Source organism: Stigmatopora argus, chromosome 10, assembly GCF_051989625.1.
Source record: "Stigmatopora argus isolate UIUO_Sarg chromosome 10, RoL_Sarg_1.0, whole genome shotgun sequence".
NCBI classification, from domain to species: Eukaryota; Metazoa; Chordata; class Actinopteri; order Syngnathiformes; family Syngnathidae; genus Stigmatopora; species Stigmatopora argus.
The window spans coordinates 12,972,987-12,995,550 of record NC_135396.1 but is presented as its reverse complement, the minus strand read 5'-3'; the positions used below and the strand labels follow the sequence as shown (position 1 = coordinate 12,995,550).

General features: G+C 38.2%; 1 protein-coding gene across 2 annotated transcripts in view; it reads left to right on the top strand.

The window, feature by feature from the left end:
* The window catches only part of lsamp (limbic system associated membrane protein), an 89,684-nt gene that overhangs the window by 51,843 nt on the left and 15,277 nt on the right, over window positions 1–22,564 (top strand). For both annotated transcript variants that reach the window (XM_077612108.1, XM_077612107.1), the window contains 2 exons: window positions 18,533–18,677; window positions 19,914–20,001. In XM_077612108.1, the coding sequence (XP_077468234.1) occupies window positions 18,533–18,677; window positions 19,914–20,001 (233 nt within the window). The remainder of the gene's footprint in view (window positions 1–18,532; window positions 18,678–19,913; window positions 20,002–22,564) is intronic.

Here is a 22,564-nt window from a genome sequence, read left to right as displayed (position 1 = left end):
CATGTTGCCTCTCCCTTTCCCAATCATCTCTCCATCTTCCAGCAGTGCTAGTTTTTATTTATTTTTTTACCCTATTTTTTGCTCTGGCTTCCTCCTTCTGGTCTGTCACAGTAAAGTCAGTGTTTGCTACACGAAAAGCAGATTTCATCAGCTATGGGTGGCATAAAATGGCTTAATTTACATGTATGTACTGTGATCCTTTACCACTTTGTGGCTTCAATATATCATGTTTTTTTAATCTTAAGTATATAAAAAAGTTCGTAAAAATGTCAAAATCGACGCTGAAACTCACAAACGGAAGACAGGAGATGAAAAATGGCATAAAATCCATTCATTCATTAATGTTCTCTACCACATATCCTCACGAGGGTCACCAAGATGGATGAAATATGGTGCAAAATCATTTTTTATGTTCCTACTCCTCACCAAAAAAAGGAATAAATATGTCCTGTCCCCAAGGGGAGAAAAAATGCTGAGCAGAGTGGACCACAAAACAAGGGCAGACAGAAGAAAAAACAATAAACAAGCAATAGATTACATAAAAATGTCTTTTGTGTATGCGTCTATTTGCATGAATTGTCGGGGATGTCTGTGTGCGCACGTATGTGTGTGTGTCCTTCACTGAGCTAATATTGATCGGATGATTCATTAGCTAAAATAGATCAAGGGCTGAATTATTGGGGCATATGGTTGGCTCAGTCCTAGGTCGCTTCATGGATTGTCCTCATTAACAAATGAGACCTCTATTGCTGTGAACAGCAAAGAACATACTGCCTATGTTATCAGCATTATAAATTTAATATTAAAAGTATATCTACAACTATAAGGCTGTCAAGATTAGTCACCGGCTCAATCAAAAATATCAACACCTAATTTAATTGGCTCTTTTGCTTACTTTCATAATGCTTCACTTTTTTCATCAATGCTGACTCACCCACCAGCTAGCCTGTCTGATTCACATGCAGATTAGTGGTAATTCCATCATTTGTAATCTTGGAAAATTAATTTTCACTGTGTTTGCAGTCTTTTATGCATTCATGAGACAGATGTGGGTAAAGAAATAACATATTCAAGTTATATTGATGGCCGCCTCGTAGTGTAGTGGTTCACTCGCCTAACTTTGGTGCGGGCAGGCGTGGACTCCGTTCCCGCAGGTGGCGGTAGGATTTGGGGTACGGATGGTCGTTTGTCTCTCTGTGCAACCCTTTCGAGGGTTGGCGGTATGTAAGATGAAAAAAAAGTTATATCGATGGCGATTTTATACTTTGTAACGTAGAGAAACGACTTGGGAAAACATTTGCGCAACAAACTCAAGAAACTGGAGTTAACAGTGGACTTCATGAGACATTTTATATGGCATTAATTCAAACACTTTGTTTGTGAAAAAGCCTGTATGGCCTTATCAAAACACTTCATTTTGTTAACATGATCAATACTTTAGTGTTGTACTGCTACTGTGGTTGAACCCTTACATTGCTCAGTCTTGCCGATGTGTAGTTGTAAGTCTTTTAGTTCATACAATTATTAGTTGCACCAGTACTCACTTAGAATGTTTATTTCATGGGAGATTAACTTTTGCACTAGTGTCATGGATGGCGTCAGGACAAACATCTGTACTTTGTGGGTCTTTGGCAAAATGTTTTTGTGTTGTGGGAGATTGACTGTTTTCACAATCTGATTTCTCACAGATCCAATATGGCTAATACCTGGCCTTAGGCATCCAATTCCATACAGTAAACTTTCATCAGTTCCCTCTCCACTCGATATTGTGTGCTCCATTACTGTGTCAAATAAATGATATAATGCTACATTTAATAAAGACAATACGTCTCAATGGAGACCCCTTAAAACTCTCTCTTCAACTAAAATGCTGGAGCCTATACATTGGTGCTAAATTAACAGCATAAAAATTGATAACAATAAAAATAGTATAGTTTCTGCAATATTGCATATTGATTCCACTTAAATCCAAATAAAAATACATATTACCTAAGGGACCCGTTCTGGAAATGGACGTCACCTTGGCTTTAGTTTTCTTTAGTTAGATTCCAGTCACTTGTATAAATGCCATTTAGAGACATAAAATGTGTGCGTGTGTGTGTGTGTGTATATATATATATATATATATATATATATATATATATATATATATATATATATATATATATATATATAAATGCTTGTTTATATACATTAGTGATTGAACAATATGAGAGATATTGTGAGAGTGCGAGTAAGAGAGTGAGAGAAAGAAAGTCAGAGCGAGTGATGGAGTGCGACTGTGTGTATATGTATGCATTTTTTTTGTCAGTATTCTAAGTGACCTTGGAGTCTTTTAATATTCTCTGAGGCTCGACCCAACGTCCTTCCACTGTGCCTCTATTTTCTTGACTGCGTAGCCTTTCACCCAATTCTTTATGTCCTCCAATTGACTCTCCTGCTTTCAATAGGCTTTATTGTACGAGTGAAATATTTGGGTGCAAAGGAGTTGGGCACAGTATTTTGGAAAGGGAATCATGGGAGAGCTTGACCATGGTGACAGAGAGGGATGGTAATGCCCAAGCAAGCTATTATTGGCAAAGACAAAGTGGTGCCATGCTGTCCCACTCTCTCTGGCCATCTTAGTGTTTGGCTCATCTCCCTTCCCATGTCATTAAAGTCCCTGTCCACACTATGAAATAAAGGCCTTATCATCAAGTGACAATTGGGTCGATGTTCCATCACATTTATTGCAGATTTCTTTCTAGTTCCTTGCCCCAGTCCCTACTCACAATTGAGACCATTATAACAATGAAAAAACATAAAATAACAACATTCCCTCTTGGAAGAACATGGGGCCATCCCCAGTAGTGGAACAAATCAGAGGGCAAAGAGGCCATATTGGATCGTGGGACCGGCGGTTGGAAACTAAATCTCAGTATTGGGCCTTTTTTACACTACTGTCATTATTGGTGCAACTTTATGGACACAGATACAGTTAAGAAATGTACACCTTTTGACAGGAATTTTTATAGGGAAAATAACGCCAGTCAAAGAGCATGTTTTGTTTAAATGGACTACACCGGGGTCTCAAACTGATTCCTCAAAAGGCTACAGTGTGTCCGGATCTTTGTTCCAACCAATCCAGTACAGACAATTTAACCAAGATGGTTTCTCCTGAAGTGAGCAGTTCAACTGATGTCATCAACTGATTACACACTCAAAACACCAAATTTTCTTTGTTGGTTGAAATGAAAACCTGAACCCACTGTGGCCCTTTGTGCACTGATTTGAGACCTCTGATTTACCCACAATCCTGGCAAAGAGGCCACCCTGAATAGGGCGACTGGCTTTTGAAAACTGAATCTCCGTATCGGGCGTATTTCCGACACCGATATCAGTATTGGCGCAACTCTAGACCAGCTCATACACTAAGAAATGCACACATTATAAAGTGAATTGTGGGAGTGAAATTAAAGCCAGGAAAACAGCACTCATTATTAATAGTATTATTATTTAATCTTCATCATGCATAACCTTCTGGAGAGGCTCTGGATATGTATCTATGTGCTCAAACAATCCGGGAGCCTACATAAAGTCATGCTTCGAATATTGAGCTCCTCTCCAACCTGAGTCTCTAAACTGCTGCCTTAGGTATACCCCACTGGCTCTTAACCTTGTTGGAGCTACCGAACTCCACCAGTTTCATATGCGCATTCACCAAACCCTACTTTAGTATAAAATAAAAATCAAATTCAAGATATATAAATACCTGGCAGCAGTGATTGGCCAGGCAATGTCATGTGATCATCTGCAGCCAGTGATGGTCAAGCGGGCCATGTTACCGTGTATAGACATGAGGAGTCGACGTGTCTTGACCTCCTCCTCAGAGGCTCCAACGAACCCCTGAGACCGACTCACCGAACCCCTTGGGTTCGATCGAATCCAGGTTAAGAACCACTGCCATACCCCCACATCTTGCTTGTATGATTTATGTTCATTCATTCATCTTCCATACCGCCCATCTTTGAAAGGGTTGTGGCGGTTGCTGCAGCCTAACCCAGCTGTTGTCGGGCGAAAAGCAGACTACAACCTAGACTGGTCGCCAGTCAGTCATAGGGCACACAGAGAGACAGACGACCATCCGTACTCCCAATCATACCGCCACCAGCCGGCACCAAATTCGGGCAAGTGAACCTCTACACCAGAAGGCGCCCTATGATATATGTGACACAACGTATTTTAAAAAGGAAAACTCCCCAAAACTTACAATTTGTCAACTTAAAAAATGCCCCTGACATGAATGATTATAGAGCTGTACCTGAACAAGAATAATGCTTGAGTAAACAGTAAATGTACTAAGTTTTTTTAAAATATATGGATAAGGGCTCTTTTTCAATTCAAATTTATGGCTATTTTGCCTCCTTTCTGTTGGAGTAAAACTTTGTTCCAGGGTACCAAACATGGTTGAAAAGGCATTTCACAATTTATTCCATTTCACATATAGAAAATGAACAATAATTGGCAGCCGGCCACATTATATCTTCCTGAATTTGTAAAGATTGGGCTACTTCCTCCGCACTCTTTGACTACAGCAATGTTTTTCAGCCTTGTTTGTCAGTATTGAGATTGTGCATATTGATTTGGTAGGCGTGTTTCTTTTTTTATACGGGAAGAGGAGCAGCAGTAAACGACGGAAAACTCTTAAGTGTTGGCTGGAGAGCTCTGCTGAGGTGATTAATATGCAAGCAATAGAATGTTCTCCAAGCCAAGCTAGAAAGAAAACGAGGTGGTTCATAGTCTGTGTGTTTGCATGTGTGTGCTCAGTGAGTCACTAAGAATGCTTCTGTTGTCGTAAAGAATCCATCTATAGAGGTTTCCCCCGACGTGGCTGCAAAATGTACTGTGTATGACGTGAACATTTTAATTATGTAAATGCGAAAAAAGCCAGATGACAATGTCATCGGACTTTACAGATGAGTTAACAAGAAAATCTCATCTGTTCATATACTATACATTGCATAGCCACAGCACTGCATGCAAGCTAAATAGGTTCGCTTTATACTACACAGCTTGGTACATTGTAAGTAGCCATTAACTTTGGGCAACAACAATACATTTTCAAATCTAAATGAAATGGGCATGCTATATAGCATACATACATTACTGTAGCATTGCACTACTGTATTACAATACCTCTCAATTCATCTGGGCAAATTAATTTGAGAAATGATTAAGGGGCCCTACAAATGCAACCACAATGCTAGGCATTACAGTTAATTGCATTTTTTTTTCGTCAAGGCTTTATTCTCCCTCACAAACTTTGTCAGAGGCTGTGGTCTCATTTCTTGCTCTTAACACAACTGTTACTGTGTGTGTGTGATCTTGTTATGGACTCTATTAAGTTGGCCTGTTCAATATATCGTTTTATTTATTTATTTAACACAAACTTTTGTTTTGCTTCATGAAAGCCGCATGGATCCTTTTATATACAACAATCTTCATCATCTGCAGATGAACCGCTTCAACCTGGATTAAATCGGATTATACGAATACAATGTGGTGACGGCGAGTCAACCAAAGTCTTGCAAAGAGAGCTTTTCGAATATGGAGGAAAAATCTCCAAATTTTAAGATTGGAATAGAAACCTTTTTTTCAAGGTTTAGGGTTAGGGTTGGTGTTCCCTAGTCAAAAGAGGGTGAAATATGTTTTCCAATGGTTGGTGGTCTCTGCAATTCATCAAATGGATTTTGCAGCAACAGGCAAATGAATGAATAAAAAGGGAGGAGATTAAAAATCCAAATACTTTGTTTTGGACACATGTAATACCCAATACAGTACAGTCATAAATGGAATACACTACTTCAATTGCTAAATGGTAAAATAATCTTGTATATATTTTACTAGGGCTTATTCATATTGTAATTCATTCAATACATTTATTTGGTATTTTTCAATTTTCAGAGGAGGGCTCATTTGCATTGCTCTTATTGTGTGGAGCGAGTTGAGACTTTCAAATGTCTGGGGTTCCATATTGCTGCTAATTTTTTATCTTGCACTCGTACCAAAACTCCATAGGCTGCTAACCACTTTAGTCACTTTTTGTACCTACTTATTGTATGTGACCACTAATTCATGTTGACTACTACTTATTTAATATTTTGACGATTTATTTATTATTATTATTTATTGGTTATTTATCTCCTTGTTTGTTTGTTATTGTTATTTGTGCACTTTGTGGTGAAGCTTTAAATCTCATACTTGTATACTGACAATAAAAGCATTCAATTCAATTCTACTTATGAAATTTTCAACTTACGAAAAAAGTTCTCTAACCAATTAATTTCTTAATTAGAGGTACGACTGTATTATAGTCTAAAAACATTTTCTCTATTCACTATATATATACAACAAGATTTTAAATGTGCCTGATAGACTGTCCAGAAAATGTGGCATGCGTATATGTAATGCTGTTTTTTTAATTTATTTATTTTTATATTCCCTTAGTTGAAGGTTGTTTTTTTAGAGCCACTGCAGACGCGGACGAGGAGAGATATGGGATTTGTTCTCCTTGCTCATTGCTTCTGTATGTGTAGTATTCACATCGGCTTTTCTCTGCACTTGGCAGCATGTTGATGAGTACACATGTCTGGGATGGAAGTGCTTCAGCAGACCGAAGCTGTTTATTTAGATAAGCACAGCAATGTATTTAGGACATGAAACAGAGGTTTAGCCCAATACTATTGGAGAAGCGAATAGCCCTGTGTTTGCCCATATTTCTAAGGGAATTTTACTGGCAAAACTGGATCTGTTTTGCCACTTATTTTTTCTTTGCAAAAATAAAAGCAAAAACATAAACAGGTTGATGGATTAAAGGTTGTTTTGAAACTCCCTCAACTTAGAGGAATCTTTGGCTAAAGAGGACTTGCTTTTGAATGTCCTTGTGTCGAGTAGACATAAGTTGTGTAAGTGGGATTTCAAGCAATGGCAGAGATACAGTGACTGATCTCTATTTTCAGCCTCACAAAAAGAAACTGTAAATATTACCACGCATATGGCAATTTACAAAAAAATAATAATAAAAAAGTTGGATAAACTTAACCTATTTTAACACAAATTGACAAGTGTTAGATTTTTGCAGCATTTTCAGAACATTTGCATAGAATGGGGAAACTTGTTGAGATCAAGTAAGAAAAATATTGCAGGCTGTCCTCAAAGTGGGAATGGGCTAAATTAGTTTAAGGAACTTTTCAGTAAGGGTGCCATTTGTACTCAGGTATGTTAAGATGCATTTAAAAAAAAGGGTATTTTAATGGGTCGGCTCGGTGTGATCCTGCATCTCATAATCGCTCATTTTGGCTATGATATAGTCCTTTTGCGTTCATGCTGCGTGTTAGCCTCTCTATTGTTAATCAAGCTAAAACCAGCTTTTCCTTACCATCCTCTTCTCCTGAATGTTGGTCTGCAACAGGCGTTCATGTCGCATCAGCGCCTTCGTTCTTTGTGGTGTAATTGGAGTTTAAACTAATCAATTTTTTATCGAGAGATTTTATTATTATTATTGTTGACAAAAAATATTTGCCAATACTTATCGTTATTGTTTTATCCTCTCAAGTCTAGTAGACATCCGTATCGTTCCATCGCTGTGATGGCCAAGGTTTTAGAAAGAAATGCAATCGTTCTATCAGGGAAATGGTTAATACGTCTTGTGTAGTAAATTGCTCACGAATACCGTTTGTTTATTTATCTATTGTTTTTGAGCAGTGATCTGAGTAGATTGAGCACATATAAGGAAGGCGGACGAGTGGTTAGCACATTTCTGGTGTCAAGGGTTCCACCTTTTGTTAGTATTTTTTGTTAATTTTGTAGAATATTCGCCAGTTTTTAATATTGTAATTTTGTGAACATGCATAATTGTTGTCGTTCTTCTAAAATGACATTATTTTACAGTTAAGTTTTTTTAAACTTATTTTTTACGTTGTTTATTTTGTGAGTGCGGCGCTCCAGAAGCTTGAGTGGTTGCACGTCAGCCTCACCGCTCTGGGGTCCTGGGTTCAAATTCAGGTCAGTTCACCTTTGTGGAGTTTGTATCTTCTCCCCAGGCCTGCATTGGTTTTCAAAAACATGCATGGTAGGTTGATTGGACACTCTAAATTGCCCCTAGGTATGGGTGTGAGTATTCATGGTTGTCCGTCTCCTTGTGCCCTGCGATCGGCTGGCCACCGGTTCAGGGTGTCCCCCGCCTCTGGGCCGGAGACAGCTCGGATAGGCTCCAGCACCTCCCAGCAACCATAGTGAGGTCACCTTTGTGGAGTCTGCATCTTCTCCCCAGGCCTGCATGGGTTTAGAAAATGAATGAATGAATGATTTTGTAAGTGTAATTGATGTTAAAACGATTTTGTCTGGCACTGGTTAGATTCCAGCTAGTGTTGCAGCCCTCCCCCCGTTTGGACCATTCACGTGTCGCCATCCTTTATGCTGTTTGTAGTGCAGCACTACTTTTTTTTCTCTTTTTTCTTTCCCCTTCAGTCCCTCTTTCTTTTATCCCTCATGCCTTGACTGGTTGTTTCACTCTAGGTTAGTTGGTCAAAGTTCATGAGCAAATTCCTAGGATGGGGCCCTATCTGAGATTCTGGAATCAGAATGAAATAATTTTTGTTGTTTAGTTTCGTCGCACAGTTTTTTAATTTAAACACATGATCATTTACAAATCTGACAAAGATTCTCAAAGATTATAAACTGTCAAGCGGGGCGTAATGCTACTGCGACAATTCAAAAATAAAGGAACAGATAAAGGAAATGTATGGACATTTTGGGAGGGATTTTTCAACTTGGATCTTGTTCTTGTATATTGGAACAGTAATTTGCATATAATAGCATTTCGTGAACTTTAGTATGTAGAAGCATCTGTAAGTTTGGGTACCACTGTACTTATATAAAGTCCCCTTCATTAGCTCTATATAATGTTTTTTTTACAGTTTGACATTCATCCATTTATGTTTTGTACACATTATCCTCACAAACGAGGTAGATCTCAGCTAACTCTGTACAGGAGAAGGGGTACACTCTGAATTTGATGGCTTAGCATACACGCAAGGACAAATTTGCAATCACATTGAAGGATAATTTTGAGTGGGTTGACTGACATGTAAAAGATAATCCAACCAAGGATAGAGGAAAAAGCTTGTCAACAATAATCGGAATTATTTGAACACACATTAGTAAGGATTATCCTACTTAGGACATAGTCACAGTCGAGCCTTTTTTCAGATGCATTTGATTGATATTCAGAGTAAATTGTCCCCCCAAAATTATTCTTTTTTTCAGGGGGGGGTGTAAATCTGTCTCCACTGTTTTCATTTTATGTTAACTTTTTTATTAAACATAATTCCATTGCCTCTGGTAGTCTTTGTCCAAGATGACGAATCCCTAGCCTGTGGGATTACACAAAGTACGTTATTACATAAACCACTCTAATTTTGACTCAAAATGTTGATCAACACATAGTTTCAATTCGGTTCAATTGAAATTGGCAACTGAACCATACTAGAAAATCCAGAATACCAATAACTGCAATCCATCAGATTTTGGCACATTACATAATTGGTTCTTAGACAGCAACATGACAGTGCATGAATTAAAAGAATGGTAAATTTAGTATTAATAATGAGGACAAAAAAGACAACTAGATAGTTTGAAAAATTAGTTTACTAAAAGTTCACTATGCATGACTTTCACCCTATTTCCCTTGTGTCCGACATTTATATATATATATATATATATATATATATATATATATATATATATATATATATATATATATATATATATATATATATATATATATATATATATATATATATATAAAATAGTACACTGATCCTGAAATACACTTTTAAAAGTTTTCATGATGTAGGCTAGACAGCCCGGTAGATACCACGTTGTCTTCGCAGTTCTGTGGTCAAGGGTTCGAACCCATGTCTGTCCACTGTGGGGAGTTTGTATGTTCTGGCGTGGGTTTTCTCCAGGTACTCCGGTTTCCTCCCACATCCCCAAAAATGCAGAGTAACCCTCGAAATTGCCTCTACTAGGTATGAGTGTTAGTGTGAATGGTTGTCCGTCTTCTTGCGCCCTGCGATTGGCTGTGCACCAATTCAAGCTGTCCCCCACCTGGTGCTCGAAATCAGATGCGACAAGCTCCAGAACCCCCCACGATCCTTGTGAGAATAAGTGGTTCAGAAAATGAATGAATAAATGATTTATGCTAAATCAAAAAACCATATTTCAATGGACAAAATATGTTGACATATTTTATTTTTTCATCCTCCTTCATTGTGCAGGGCCACAAAACTCAAATTATATGGCTCTAAATGTGCATATTCTGCTTGAATTAACTTTCTGACAAATGTAAATCTGAGGTGCAGCATGAGAAAAAGAAACCGTTTTAAACTTGTTTACAATGCATTACCATATGAGGGAAATGAATTCATTTGCCTGGGTAGTTTTATTAAATGTATTTCCGTCAATATTTGGTAGCTACAAAAAAAATCAATGGAAGAGCAGGAATGTGTCTTGAGGTAGAAATGCTAAGTTAAATTGTCAAATGCAATATAATTGGGGTAAGCTTCACTTGATGTCCCTATGCTCAAAGCCAGTGGCAGACTAAAAGTGAGACATGTGAGTCTTTCTCTCAATTACTTTGTCATTCTCCTTCTGTTCCTCTCTTTGTTTTTTTTTCTTGGCATATCTCCCTCCTGTGTGACAACAGAGACTTTGCTGTCCCCCGTCTTAAAGGGAGCTTCATTGCATTGTGCTACACAAAATGTTTTGTTTAACAATTTTTTTTTCTGCCTACACTTCAGTGGGATGTCAGGATCACTAAATAGATGCATAAAATAAGAACTAACTTAATGTCTTACTTACAAAACATTTTCTCCCCTTCACATTATCAGTTGTCACCTTAGTTAAGTTCCTCCCATCAGCTGTCAGGCTCTTTAACAAAACAAATGGCTGTACGTCTGTGTATGTATGTATATGTATATTTATATACATGTGTATATATATATTTTTTTCTTTTTTCAGCAACACGCGTATTTATTTATATATTTATTAACTTATTTATTACCTATCTATTTATGTCTAAAATGTCTTTCCTGTATCTGCATTCTCACCCTCTTGCTACTGTGACAATGAAATTTTCCAAATACAGGATGAATAGAGTTATCCAATCCAATTTCACAAACCACACACCACCACATACAATACAACCACCATCAACCGATTCGCTCTTAGCTCATAAGAACTAGTAGTGACATGAGGAAGAGATGTATCCTGCTTCTTTAGTATTACATTGCCTGAAGGGTGTAGCAATTTGAAGAAGTGATCATGAAGACAGCAGAGAGTATTCATTTATTCATTCATTTATTTTCCGCACTGCTTATACTCACAAGGGTCGCGTTGGGTGCTGGAGCCTATCCCAACCAATTACGGGCACCAGGCGGGGGACACCCTGAATTGTTGACCAGCCAATTATATAGCACAAGGAGACAGACAACCTCACACCCATACCTTGGGGTAATCTTGAGTGTTCACAAATTGAAATTGAAATAGAAATTGACAGATTATCAACGGACCAAGAGAAGCACTGACGATGAATGTTGAGATCTGCATCAGTTGATCCAGTTTATGGAGTGGAAATTTAAAAGAATATTTTAAATAAATCACACAAATAAACATAAGAAAACTACTGCTAATAATGTTGCTGAGTCATTTTAGATTTTAACATACCATTATTGTCTTGACAACTCTTGCTGCAGAGACAATGGGGGGCAGTGGGGACCCGCACAGCTCTCATGTTGCCTGAAACTTCTTTTTAAAGACAAAGATCACGTTATAACTGTTTTTTTCCCTTTTAGAGCTGCTCAACACTTTTAATTGTGTATTTTATAAATTGGTAGCTGCACAGACTGACAAATAAATAGACCGAAGATTCATATTTCTCCTTTCTTACCATAATTATTTTCCGTATTCCTTTGTTAAAAAAAACCTTATGGAACAGTTTGAGTTGCTTTTTCACAAGGTTTGCAAGGATTCTGCTTTATTAGGAAATCTCACGTCCCTTTCACACAACCCAAGAGCTGTTCATTAGCCAAGGACCTGGAGTCATCACACGGGGAACTGACAGCAGCAACCCAATTTGAACTTGTTCACCCACAACATAACCATCACTGCAAACTTGGAAACAACAAGTGCGTGTCTCATAGATACCCAAGCAATAATTGCCTGGTTGCCTCCACATCTCTGCTGTGTTGTCTTTCTAATACTGGTGTGCAAGTATGTTCATATTTTTACATTACTTGTCCCATTTGATCCTATTTTATATACAATTGGAGGGAAACCTTTCCAATGTGGCAAAACTGAATGAATATAAATGTCAAACTAAAACTAAAAATGGACCTGTTAGGCATTTTCGACCCAAATAATATTGAAATTGATAAAGAAATATATTTGAGGTTATAAAATATATACTGTATATACTTTTTATAGATTGTCCCTTCAGTCAAATTATTACATATGCTATTTAGAAAGCTATCTGTCAAGAGGGCAATGCTAATGCAATTAGCTATCCATGTCTTATGCAATTGCAGACATTCCCAGCTGACCCTGTTTGAATAGAAATGTTTACTTTTTTGAAGTATTGAAAAGTTCAATGAACAGAAGACACTTTTTGTTAAGTTCCCAAGCGACCATTACACTTGCATCTTTATATATTTATTTATTTTGTCCTCTCACAGCCTTTAATGCCTTCAAAGTTGAGCTATCTGTATTGGCCTTGGGTTTCCTACAAGAAAAAATACTTTGAACATCACATACTCTTTTTTTGGGCAATAATTGAAGTGCTGACTGAGTCAAAATGCCTTACTAGGCTAAATGATGATGGTTGTCTTTAATCCCAGAGTAATAAACAATTTATAAGGCACTCAGTAGCTTCTTTACAAGCCTTTATTAAGTTTCTTCAGTAAGTTAGAGAACCCTTATGCAAGCCGAAAAAATATTCTCCGGAGTGTATGCGGCTGAGGTTGAATGAAGGGACAGCGTATAAAAAGTATATACAGAATGTATTTCATAACCACATATATATTTCTTTATCATTTTCAATATTATTTGGGTCAGAGCTTCCAAGTAGTTCCCTTTTTAGTTTTCGTTTCACATTTATATTCATTCAGTTTTGCCACAATCGAGAAGCGTGACCGGACGTTGGGTCGACGGACACTTGGTCCGCGGACGTTTCGTCGAACGGACGTTTGGTCGACGGACGTTTGGTCGACGGACGTTTCGTCGAACGGACGTTTGGTCGACGGCCGTTTCGTCGAACGGACGTTTGGTCGACGGACGTTTCGTCGAACGGACGTTTGGTCGACGGACGTTTCGTCGAACGGACGTTTCGTCGAACGGACGTTTCGTCGCAGAGAAGTTCCCCTCCTATTCTATATAAAGTAGGATCAAATGGGACAAGGAATGTAAAAATATAAACATACTTGCATGCCAATGTTAGTATTTGTAAAGTTCCCAAGAACTAAATACCCTTAAGCCGCTGAGAACGTTCCCACATGACAACATTTAAGGCCAAATTCAGTACGCAATGTTTTCCTCTTCCTGAGTGTCTATCCATTCATTCATCTTCCATATGCACATCCTCGTAAGGGTTGAGGTGGGTGCTGGAGCCTATCCCAACTGACTTCAGGTGAAAGGCAGACTACACTCTAGACTGGTCACTAGTCAGTCGTAGTTCATCTATTCATTCAATTTTTATAAAATATTTTTTCTTCCAAATTTCCAAGACGTGCTAGCACTTGTCTATCAATACTTAGTTTTTCTCTTCCTTTCTTTTGAATTTCGCATAGGCTATCGGTATAGCAAAGCCGATTCTCACTCATTAAATTGTATTGTAGTTGTTCTGGTTGTTTTTGATGGATGCATGTGAATGCCAGCTGTGTTTCTTGTCTTGCATTTCTTAGGAATATTTTTGTTTTGTTTTGTTTTAATAAAAGCGATATCTTTACTTTTCTTCGAAGGAATATCTAGTTTATTGTAGGTCCAGGAGCGGAACCTAGGGGGGGACTGGCCGTGCGGCTGCAGCCGAGCCAGGGGGGCATTGGGCCTGGCCTGGCCTGGAGAGGATTGTTGCATTGATTGGAATGTCACCATACCTCTTCTGGACCACTTTGCCCAAGTCAAATGTGATATACTTCATAGTTAATTCCTTGGCGCATGGCCTATATTGGTTCACAGTGGTGGATTGCTATATAAACCCTTTCATATTTTATCCTGGCTCAGTCTTGGTTGTGAGTAATATTTCAGTTGTGATGGATATATCATGGAAGCGAATTATTTTAATTAAGGATTGTGTGTATATGTTGGACTGCCTTCATTTTCTCTCGTATTCTTGGTTCTTTATTCTTCATGTCCATTTGACGGACTTCAAATTACATATACTACTTGAATGAATGAATTTGAAAAGCCCCTATTGAGATCATTACATGGTTGTAAATTATAAATACTACTTTTTTGTAATGTTATTCAGAGCAGAATTATACAAAATCATGCAATTATTCAGCATGGCACACCTCATTGTTACAATTTAACTTGGCCTCGATAAACAAAAAAAATCCCCAGGTCACACATGAACATTTTAATAAATTATAAAGTATATTACCATTATAACCAACTTTACTGTATTATAAAATATAGCACAAACTTTGAAAACAATTATGGACTTATACATATATAAATATGCAGCAATGAGGTCACGTGCTTAACACGTCCGGCTCATAGTTCTGCTTTCGTGGGTTCTAACCTTCCTGTGTGGAGTTTGCATGTTCTCCCCATGGCTGCATAGGTCTTTTCCGAGGACTCTGGTTTCGTCCCCCAAGCCTAAAACATGCATGATAGACACCATTAATGATTGTGAGCATAAACGATTGTTCTTCTCCGTGTGACCTGGGATTGGCTGGCAACCAATTCAGGATGTCCCCCGCCTACTAATCATTATTGGACTGGCTCCAACACCTCAGCAACCCCAGCTTTGTGAGGATCAGCAGATCGGAAAAATGAATGACCAGGTTTATATATATATTAATGTAAATATAATGACCACAGCTGTACTGGGATTAGTTTATGACATCCTTAGTGCTGTCAGCCCAGCATCAAAATGATTAATGTAGTTGTTTCCATCCCAGAAAAATCACAGAGGAACTCTGTGACCTTTTCATATGACTCAATATCAGTCTCATGCTTGATACGCTGGCACCCCTGATAATTTGCCAGTTAAATCAGCTAACTAGACTACATTTTTTATCTAGTAGCTACAGTATCAAATGGAATCCTTATGAAGCCCATTAATAAGGACATGAGCCCAAAATGTAGAAACCCTCATTAGTGCAGTAAGAAAGTGTGGAAACAAGTTTCTCCATAGCAAATTATAATGGGAGCAACCCCTAGCCCAGCATCGAAATCATTATAATTCTATATGTGATTATTAAAAATGCATCATTGTAATACTCTTTTGTAGTTATTTACTAAGCTTTCCCAAGTGGGGACAGGGTCAAAAGTGGTCGCCAGACCTGTGTTGACAATGTCAGACATCTTAACATCTAGACTAAGATTATTATACCGCCATATATATACATATATATATATATATATATATATATATATATATATATATATATATATATATATATATATATATATATATATATATATATATATATATATATAAATAAACGATAAAAGATACCTATGTGTATGTGTGTGTATGTATGTATATATATAGATATATATATAGATAGATAGATATATACATATACACACACACACACACATAGGTATCTTTTATCGTAAAGCTGTATTTATACCATAGGTCAAATTAATCATTGGTGTCCCAAGAACGCAACATTTATTTATGTATAGGGAGAAGTCTGAGACATAACGAGCAGAAAGAAAAGAACGTGAGTTGGGCATGATATTGATGAGGATTCCAAGTGGTGAGGCCACTCGGTGGGTCATAGCACATTGATTCATATCATTACCCGTGCCCCTGGCCTCTATATTATTTGGTCCTCCCATCCAGCTAGACCCGAGAATAAATCAATGCAATTCAGCACTCCTGTAAACATGTAATTCCAACTAACTCAGCAGTCTGTAGTTCAGGCATTTTCAGACGATTCTTATTTACTATTACCATAAGGCAGTTGCAATTGAAAATAAATACAGTAATACAGACTATCCATCAGCAATATTCAGGGCATAACAGTAATGTTACCAACAAGCAAAGCCTTCTTTATGTCATATACCATATTTTCACACCTACATCACGCACCGCCTGAAAAGGCGCCATCTCAATTGCGGGTGTATTTTCTGTTTTTTGCCCATAGAAAAGGCGCTTAATTTCAAATGCAATGGTCGTGCTAGTATGACACACACATAAGCATGCTAGCGTGTTTTCAAAAAAGGCAACAGGAGCAAAACTGAGTTTGATATTGTTTTATTGACGTAATACGTATTCGCGATAATATAAGTCAAAGCATTCAAACATCTACAAACTGTCAAAGTCCTCATTTTTTGTATCCAACATGAAGAGTTCGGCCAAGTGGACAAGTTCGCCAACAATGCTGAATTCCATCTCATTGTCAGGGTCAGAATTGTCGCTGTGGGTTATCGTAATAGTGATTCCAGCTTTGGCGAAAGCTAAAACTACAGTGCTCACCGGCACTTTGGCCCAGGCATGGACAATCCACTCCAAATCGTCACGTAACTCGTGCGACGTTGCCTGCCAGTCTTTATGGAACTAGTATGTTTGCCATCCAACGTTCATCACTCCCAAGGCGTTCGCAACGCTGTTTCTTCTCGCTGTTATATTGTTTTCGATCCATGGCTTCAGTCCTTTTTCAAGCATTCACACCCACATTCTGCTGTCATTCACGTTAGACTTTTCGTCTGTATAGTTCTATTGTGTTGTTTCTTTGAGTATTGAGTGTTTTTGAGGGTTAAAAGCGCTACGAGCACACGGAAGTCAACTGCCTGGGCACTCGCCTGGGATGTTTTGAATGAATTTACCGTAATGCTTGGAATACGCAGGCTTATTTTTAGAGTGAACGTCCGCTGGGTTGATCGCAATAAGTAGCGTGTCGGCAAGAAATGAAACCGGTCAGTCAAGCGGTCAGTGTCATACAACATTTTGTATTTAGCACATAACCAAGACACACCAACTGATTGGGCGCCCTGTCCATTTTTAGAGAACATTTTAGACTTAAGTGCGCCCTGTACCTGTAAAAATAAGGTAATTCTCTGACAAATGTTAAAACAGATTCACACATGCCTCATCGTTCTTATCATCATTTAAGATTAGCACACGCTGTACTAGCCGCCTCCAGGTGGAGATATTCACTCGCCTGACTTCGGTTTGGCCAGGCGCAGGCTCAATTCCAGCTGATGGTGGTATGATTGGGAGTGAGGATGGTTGTTTGTATCTCTGTGTGCCCTAGGACTGACTGGCGACCAGTCTAGGTTGTAGTCTACCTTACACCTGAAAACAGCTGGGTAAGGCTCCAGCAGCCCCCGCAACCCTTTCGAGGATGGGTGGTATGGAAGATGAATGAATGGACGAGCTGTACTGAACTTTTTATAAATTCAAATGTATTTTTTTCTTATAATTCTTGTTAGCAGGTAGCAAATCTGAATAATTTTAAGATCATATCAAGTTTGTTTTCTTTTTTTCACTCATCCCACTCCAACAAGTATTCTTGCAAACTGTCAGGTAAAGCCAAACTCACAATGGCACGCACCTTGACAGTTATTCTACCAGAAAGGAATGAGTGTGACAACTACTCTGACAAGGGTTATTCTCTGCTTTTCTGTACCTAATCATCGGTAGCCATGTCTTCACACTTGTATACTCTGTACTAGTGACTTCTTATAGGTCATAGTCATTATAGCTAAATTTGCAAGGAATAACACTTCTTGTTAGACATACACCAAATTCCATATCGCTCAAAGCGTAATTTTGTCATGCAGATGTTCTAATTAAGGTAAAAGGGGTACTGCCTCCTTATGGAGAGTGTCTAAATGTTTTACACTCAGGGCCACTTTCAGAAAAATCAAGGGCAATGATCATCTCTATTTTATGTCTGTCTGTGCTTCTGCAAATCATGACCGAAACTGTTTGATTTTAAGATACAATTTTGGTCTCATTCTGGCCAGATTTATTTGTTACTCATTATGATGGCTCTTTCTGTCTTTGGCTAAAGAAATTATCCCATGTTTGTGTTTGTATGATGAATTCAGTAAAATTGCAGAAAATACAGCTATGCATCTATGCTTTGTTTTCCTTCTAAATTAACATTTTCTTCAGTTATTTCCCCTGCTCAGTAACAATGCCTGGTTTTTGAAAATATAATTAAATCAAATTGGTTATATACTGTCCTACAAATTCTCAAACGTCTGAGCTTCTTTTTCTATCCCCTCTCCTCACTTTGTCTTGCTGTGCCCACAGGTGTTATGTTGATGACAAAGCATCCAGGGTGGCCTGGCTCAATCGATCAAACATTATCTTTGCCGGTGAGGATAAGTGGTCTCTGGATCCCAGAGTTGATCTGGTTACCAAAGGACAACTTGAGTACAGTCTACGCATACAGAAGGTAATAATGACCCTCCACGTGACAAAGAAAAGACAAGATCAATGGCTTTTTATATTACATTTAAAACCAATAAAACACGTATCTTCAATGTTAAGAATATCCTGAAGGTACTACCCTATTTTAGCAAGATATGTAGCCTCCAAATACGACATTCTTAATATTGTATTTGAATTTTAACCTCTTTACAAAACAAATTGTCACATTTTAGAACGATTCTATGCCATTTCTGTTTTGTGGCGTGAGCATTCAGATAAAATATATTGCGCCAAATTTGTTTTGTTTCTTGTCTCTGCAATGTATAAAGACTAGTCATTTGAGTTACATTTGATCATCACGCTGTATATATTGTATAAAATACTGTACTTTAATGTTAATCCTGCCCATTAGCCTGCAAATGTCGTTTGGCATAGTGTTAATATTAAGATGAAGCTACCGAAATACTGAACTATTTGTTAGTTTGAATGTACGGTACCTGCGTATCTATTCATTCATTCATTTTCCGTCTTCACAAGGGTCTATCCCAGCTAACTATGGGAACACAGGAAGGTCTCAGAACTTTAAGGGCGACGTGCGAACCAATCGTCCACTGGGCCGCCTGTTTGTAAATAGAATATCTTTATTAAAGAAAGATAACTCATGCACTGTTTACCATTCGTTCTGGACATGTGAAGATTCCAGAGATATTGGCAACAAAATATATGATTCTGGCTGATATTCCCCTGCACTGACATATATAAGTTCAGTTACAGGGAGTATCAGTGCAGTGGTTCATTCGCCTGACTTCAGTGCGGGCAGCGTGGGATTGTTTCCCACTCGGTGGCAGTGTTATTATTAGAATGAATGGCTGTCATTTTCTGTAGTTTAATCGAAACAGTGTCTCAACAGTTGAGACAGAGTCGATGGGCAAATATAATCACACAATCATAAATAAGTAGTGTACATTAATCTTCCGTAGCGCGCATCCTCGTAAGGGTTGCGTGGGTTGCTGGTACCTATCCCAGCTAACTTTGAGCGAAAGGCAGACTACACCCTGCACTGGTCGCCAGTTAGTCGTAGAGCACACAGAGAGACAGACCACAATTCGCACTCACAATCATACTCCCACCAGCAGGAATAGAGCCCCCGCCTGTCCGCACCAAAGTCAAGGCGAGTGAACCCCTACACAATCAGGCGGCCGTAGTGTACATTGTGGCAATGTGTATATATATAAGGCTAACATTGTGCATTCATGTGTAGGTGGATGTTTATGATGAAGGGTCGTACACCTGCTCCATACAGACAAAAAAGCAATCAAAGCCTTCGTTGATCTTCCTCGTAGTACAGGGTAAGTTATATCTCATTGAAATTAAAAAGGGAACAAATGGGATACAGACAGCACTTTGTTGGAGTTTAAATTTTTAAGATGTTGGATTGTGTGAGTTTGCCCAAACTGGGTGGGGGGTGGCGGGTGTTCTGTTCTTCATTAAATGACTCTCTCCTTGGCCTTGTCTTTGTAGAGGGATAGACAACCAAAGCGGAACATATACTGCTTGCAGGCATGGTGAAATAATTGTAAAACAAATGATCAGCCAGGAAATTTGCATTGCAAAGATGAAGTTGTGAACTGAGTTGCTCAAACAAGAAAGCACCAAGGGTCACTATGCATCATGAATCCTGATGTCACCGCCTGTAGTCAGACCAATCTAATTAGATTTTTATGAAATATAAGACAAGCTATTCAGATGGGTAGTATTGTGTGGTATTGTGTAAGTGTGAGCATGTGTTATTGCGAATATTATATGTTAAAATCCTTTGCATTAAAGTTTGTGCTAATTGACTTTCTAAAGATTAACTAAATTTTAGATATTGCTCTTATTTTCGGTTCAATTTAAAATAAAACGAATGCCTGACGTACATTACCCGAATTAATTTTATTTGTTTGGGTTGTTCCCGATGATTGCTGTGTCACAGCAGAAGACAGAGGAAGGGCAAGCAACCTGCCAATCAGTAATGGCGGTGGAGACAATTTGTAACATGACGATGACTGTTTTCCAAAATTGGGATGAAATGTTGTAGTCTTGAGTTAGGCATAATTTTACCGTAGCCTTGATGTGAAACCATAAAATCGGGGTGGTAGGCTGGCTGATCTGTGCTACTAAATAGGATATACAGCAGAAAACAAAATGCTTTTTAAGGCACAATGGATATATTTTAGACAGACCAGCCTATTTTTAAAGTTATTTTATTTACACTTTAGTCTTTTAAAGAACATGGTCATAAAGTTGAATTTGAAAATGCATTTTGCTGCCATTCATTGTTAAATTTCCTTGAAAAAATCTTTCTCCATCAATCCTTACAAATCGATTGGTTACCATTGTACCGTAGCGTATAGTACAGTGATCTCATTTCATTTTTTAGGGTTTTGTGATTTTAACCAATTTGACTAAACCGCTTGGATTATTTGATACATAAATTGCTCTCCGATCTCGCCTTGCAATTGGACCCGTTGACATTAAAAAATCATGAATGTGTAACCAATCTGTTCAAAGGTTATAAGTATATTTTTCTTTGACTCTCAGGCAACCTTTTGTAATTTTGATTCTGGCGTGTCCAAAAAATACTGTATGTTCTTCTGAATCTTACCCCATCATGGCATTTATGTAACTAATCATCAAAAGAACTCTCTAATGTTCCACTCAGCATGAAACAGTTTAGTTGGTTGCTTTTGTGCACAAGTGTGTGTTTTTCTTCTCTACTCAGCAGTCTGCCCGGGAAGTAAAGTGACCTTTTCTGAATCCTCATGGAATAATCATACCTGTTCAAGTAAAGCTTTTGAAGCCAATTCCCTCTTGCCCATCATTGGCCATAATGATCCCAATGTTTTACTTCCTGTGCTCTTTCAAGCCCTCCATCTGATTGTATGGAGTATTAGTCTTTTTTTTTATTGCAGACAAAGTGCATGTTTTTTTCCTGAAAATGCTCCTTCCTCAAATTTTTCCAGAACAAACATTCTGTTATCTTCACTTTATATATGAACCATTTTATGCCCAGTATTTTAACCACATTTGACACCCATATGACGCACTTCAGTCTTAGCCAGCTCTGGGTTATGGTCTTCCTCCCAGTCACGTGGAGAATGTGGGCAATATAAAGGTCTCCCCTTTCTACAGCATCTTAAAAGGAATCCTAGTTATAATACCAAACAACATTTGGGCATTGCCTATCCCAACAGCCCATATAGAACTGGGTAAACCACAAAAATATTTTGCTTATTACTTCATTTCCCAATTATATATGTATGATCTGGTTCCATTTAATTGTACTGGCTTCAGCAAAAAATTGTGACCTTAATATAAGTGTGATTGCCACGTTGTAGCATTTCTCCTCTGGTATCGGTTCATCCAGATCTCGTTCCCATTTCATCTTTAATCATCTTAATGTGGATTACCATATATTTAATGGGTCTGATGTGAACACAGTGCATCGCATTTCTTCTTTGTGCGAGTTGGGTTTTCCGTCTTGTTTAGATCAAATAATTAAGTGATGAAATTCCAATCTTTCCATGTTGCCGTATGTCCGTTATTGCACCAATAGATCAAATGTCACGGTGTGCTCGTTTCCCTCCCCATATAAATTGTGATATGGGATGGGGCCTCAGAGACACTATGTGATTTTTAAAATTGTTATTTTGGAATGTTTGTGGCGGCCTGGTGGAGAGTGGTTAGGGCGTAAGCCTCACAGTTCTGGGTTCCTGGCTTCGAATCCCGGTCACTCCACCTGTTTGGAGTTTGCATGTTCTCCTTGGACTGCGTGGGTTTTCTCTAGGTACTCCAGTTTCCTCCCCACATTCCAAAAACATGCTTGTAGGCTGGTTGGAGATTCTAAATTGCCCCTAGGTATGAGTGTGA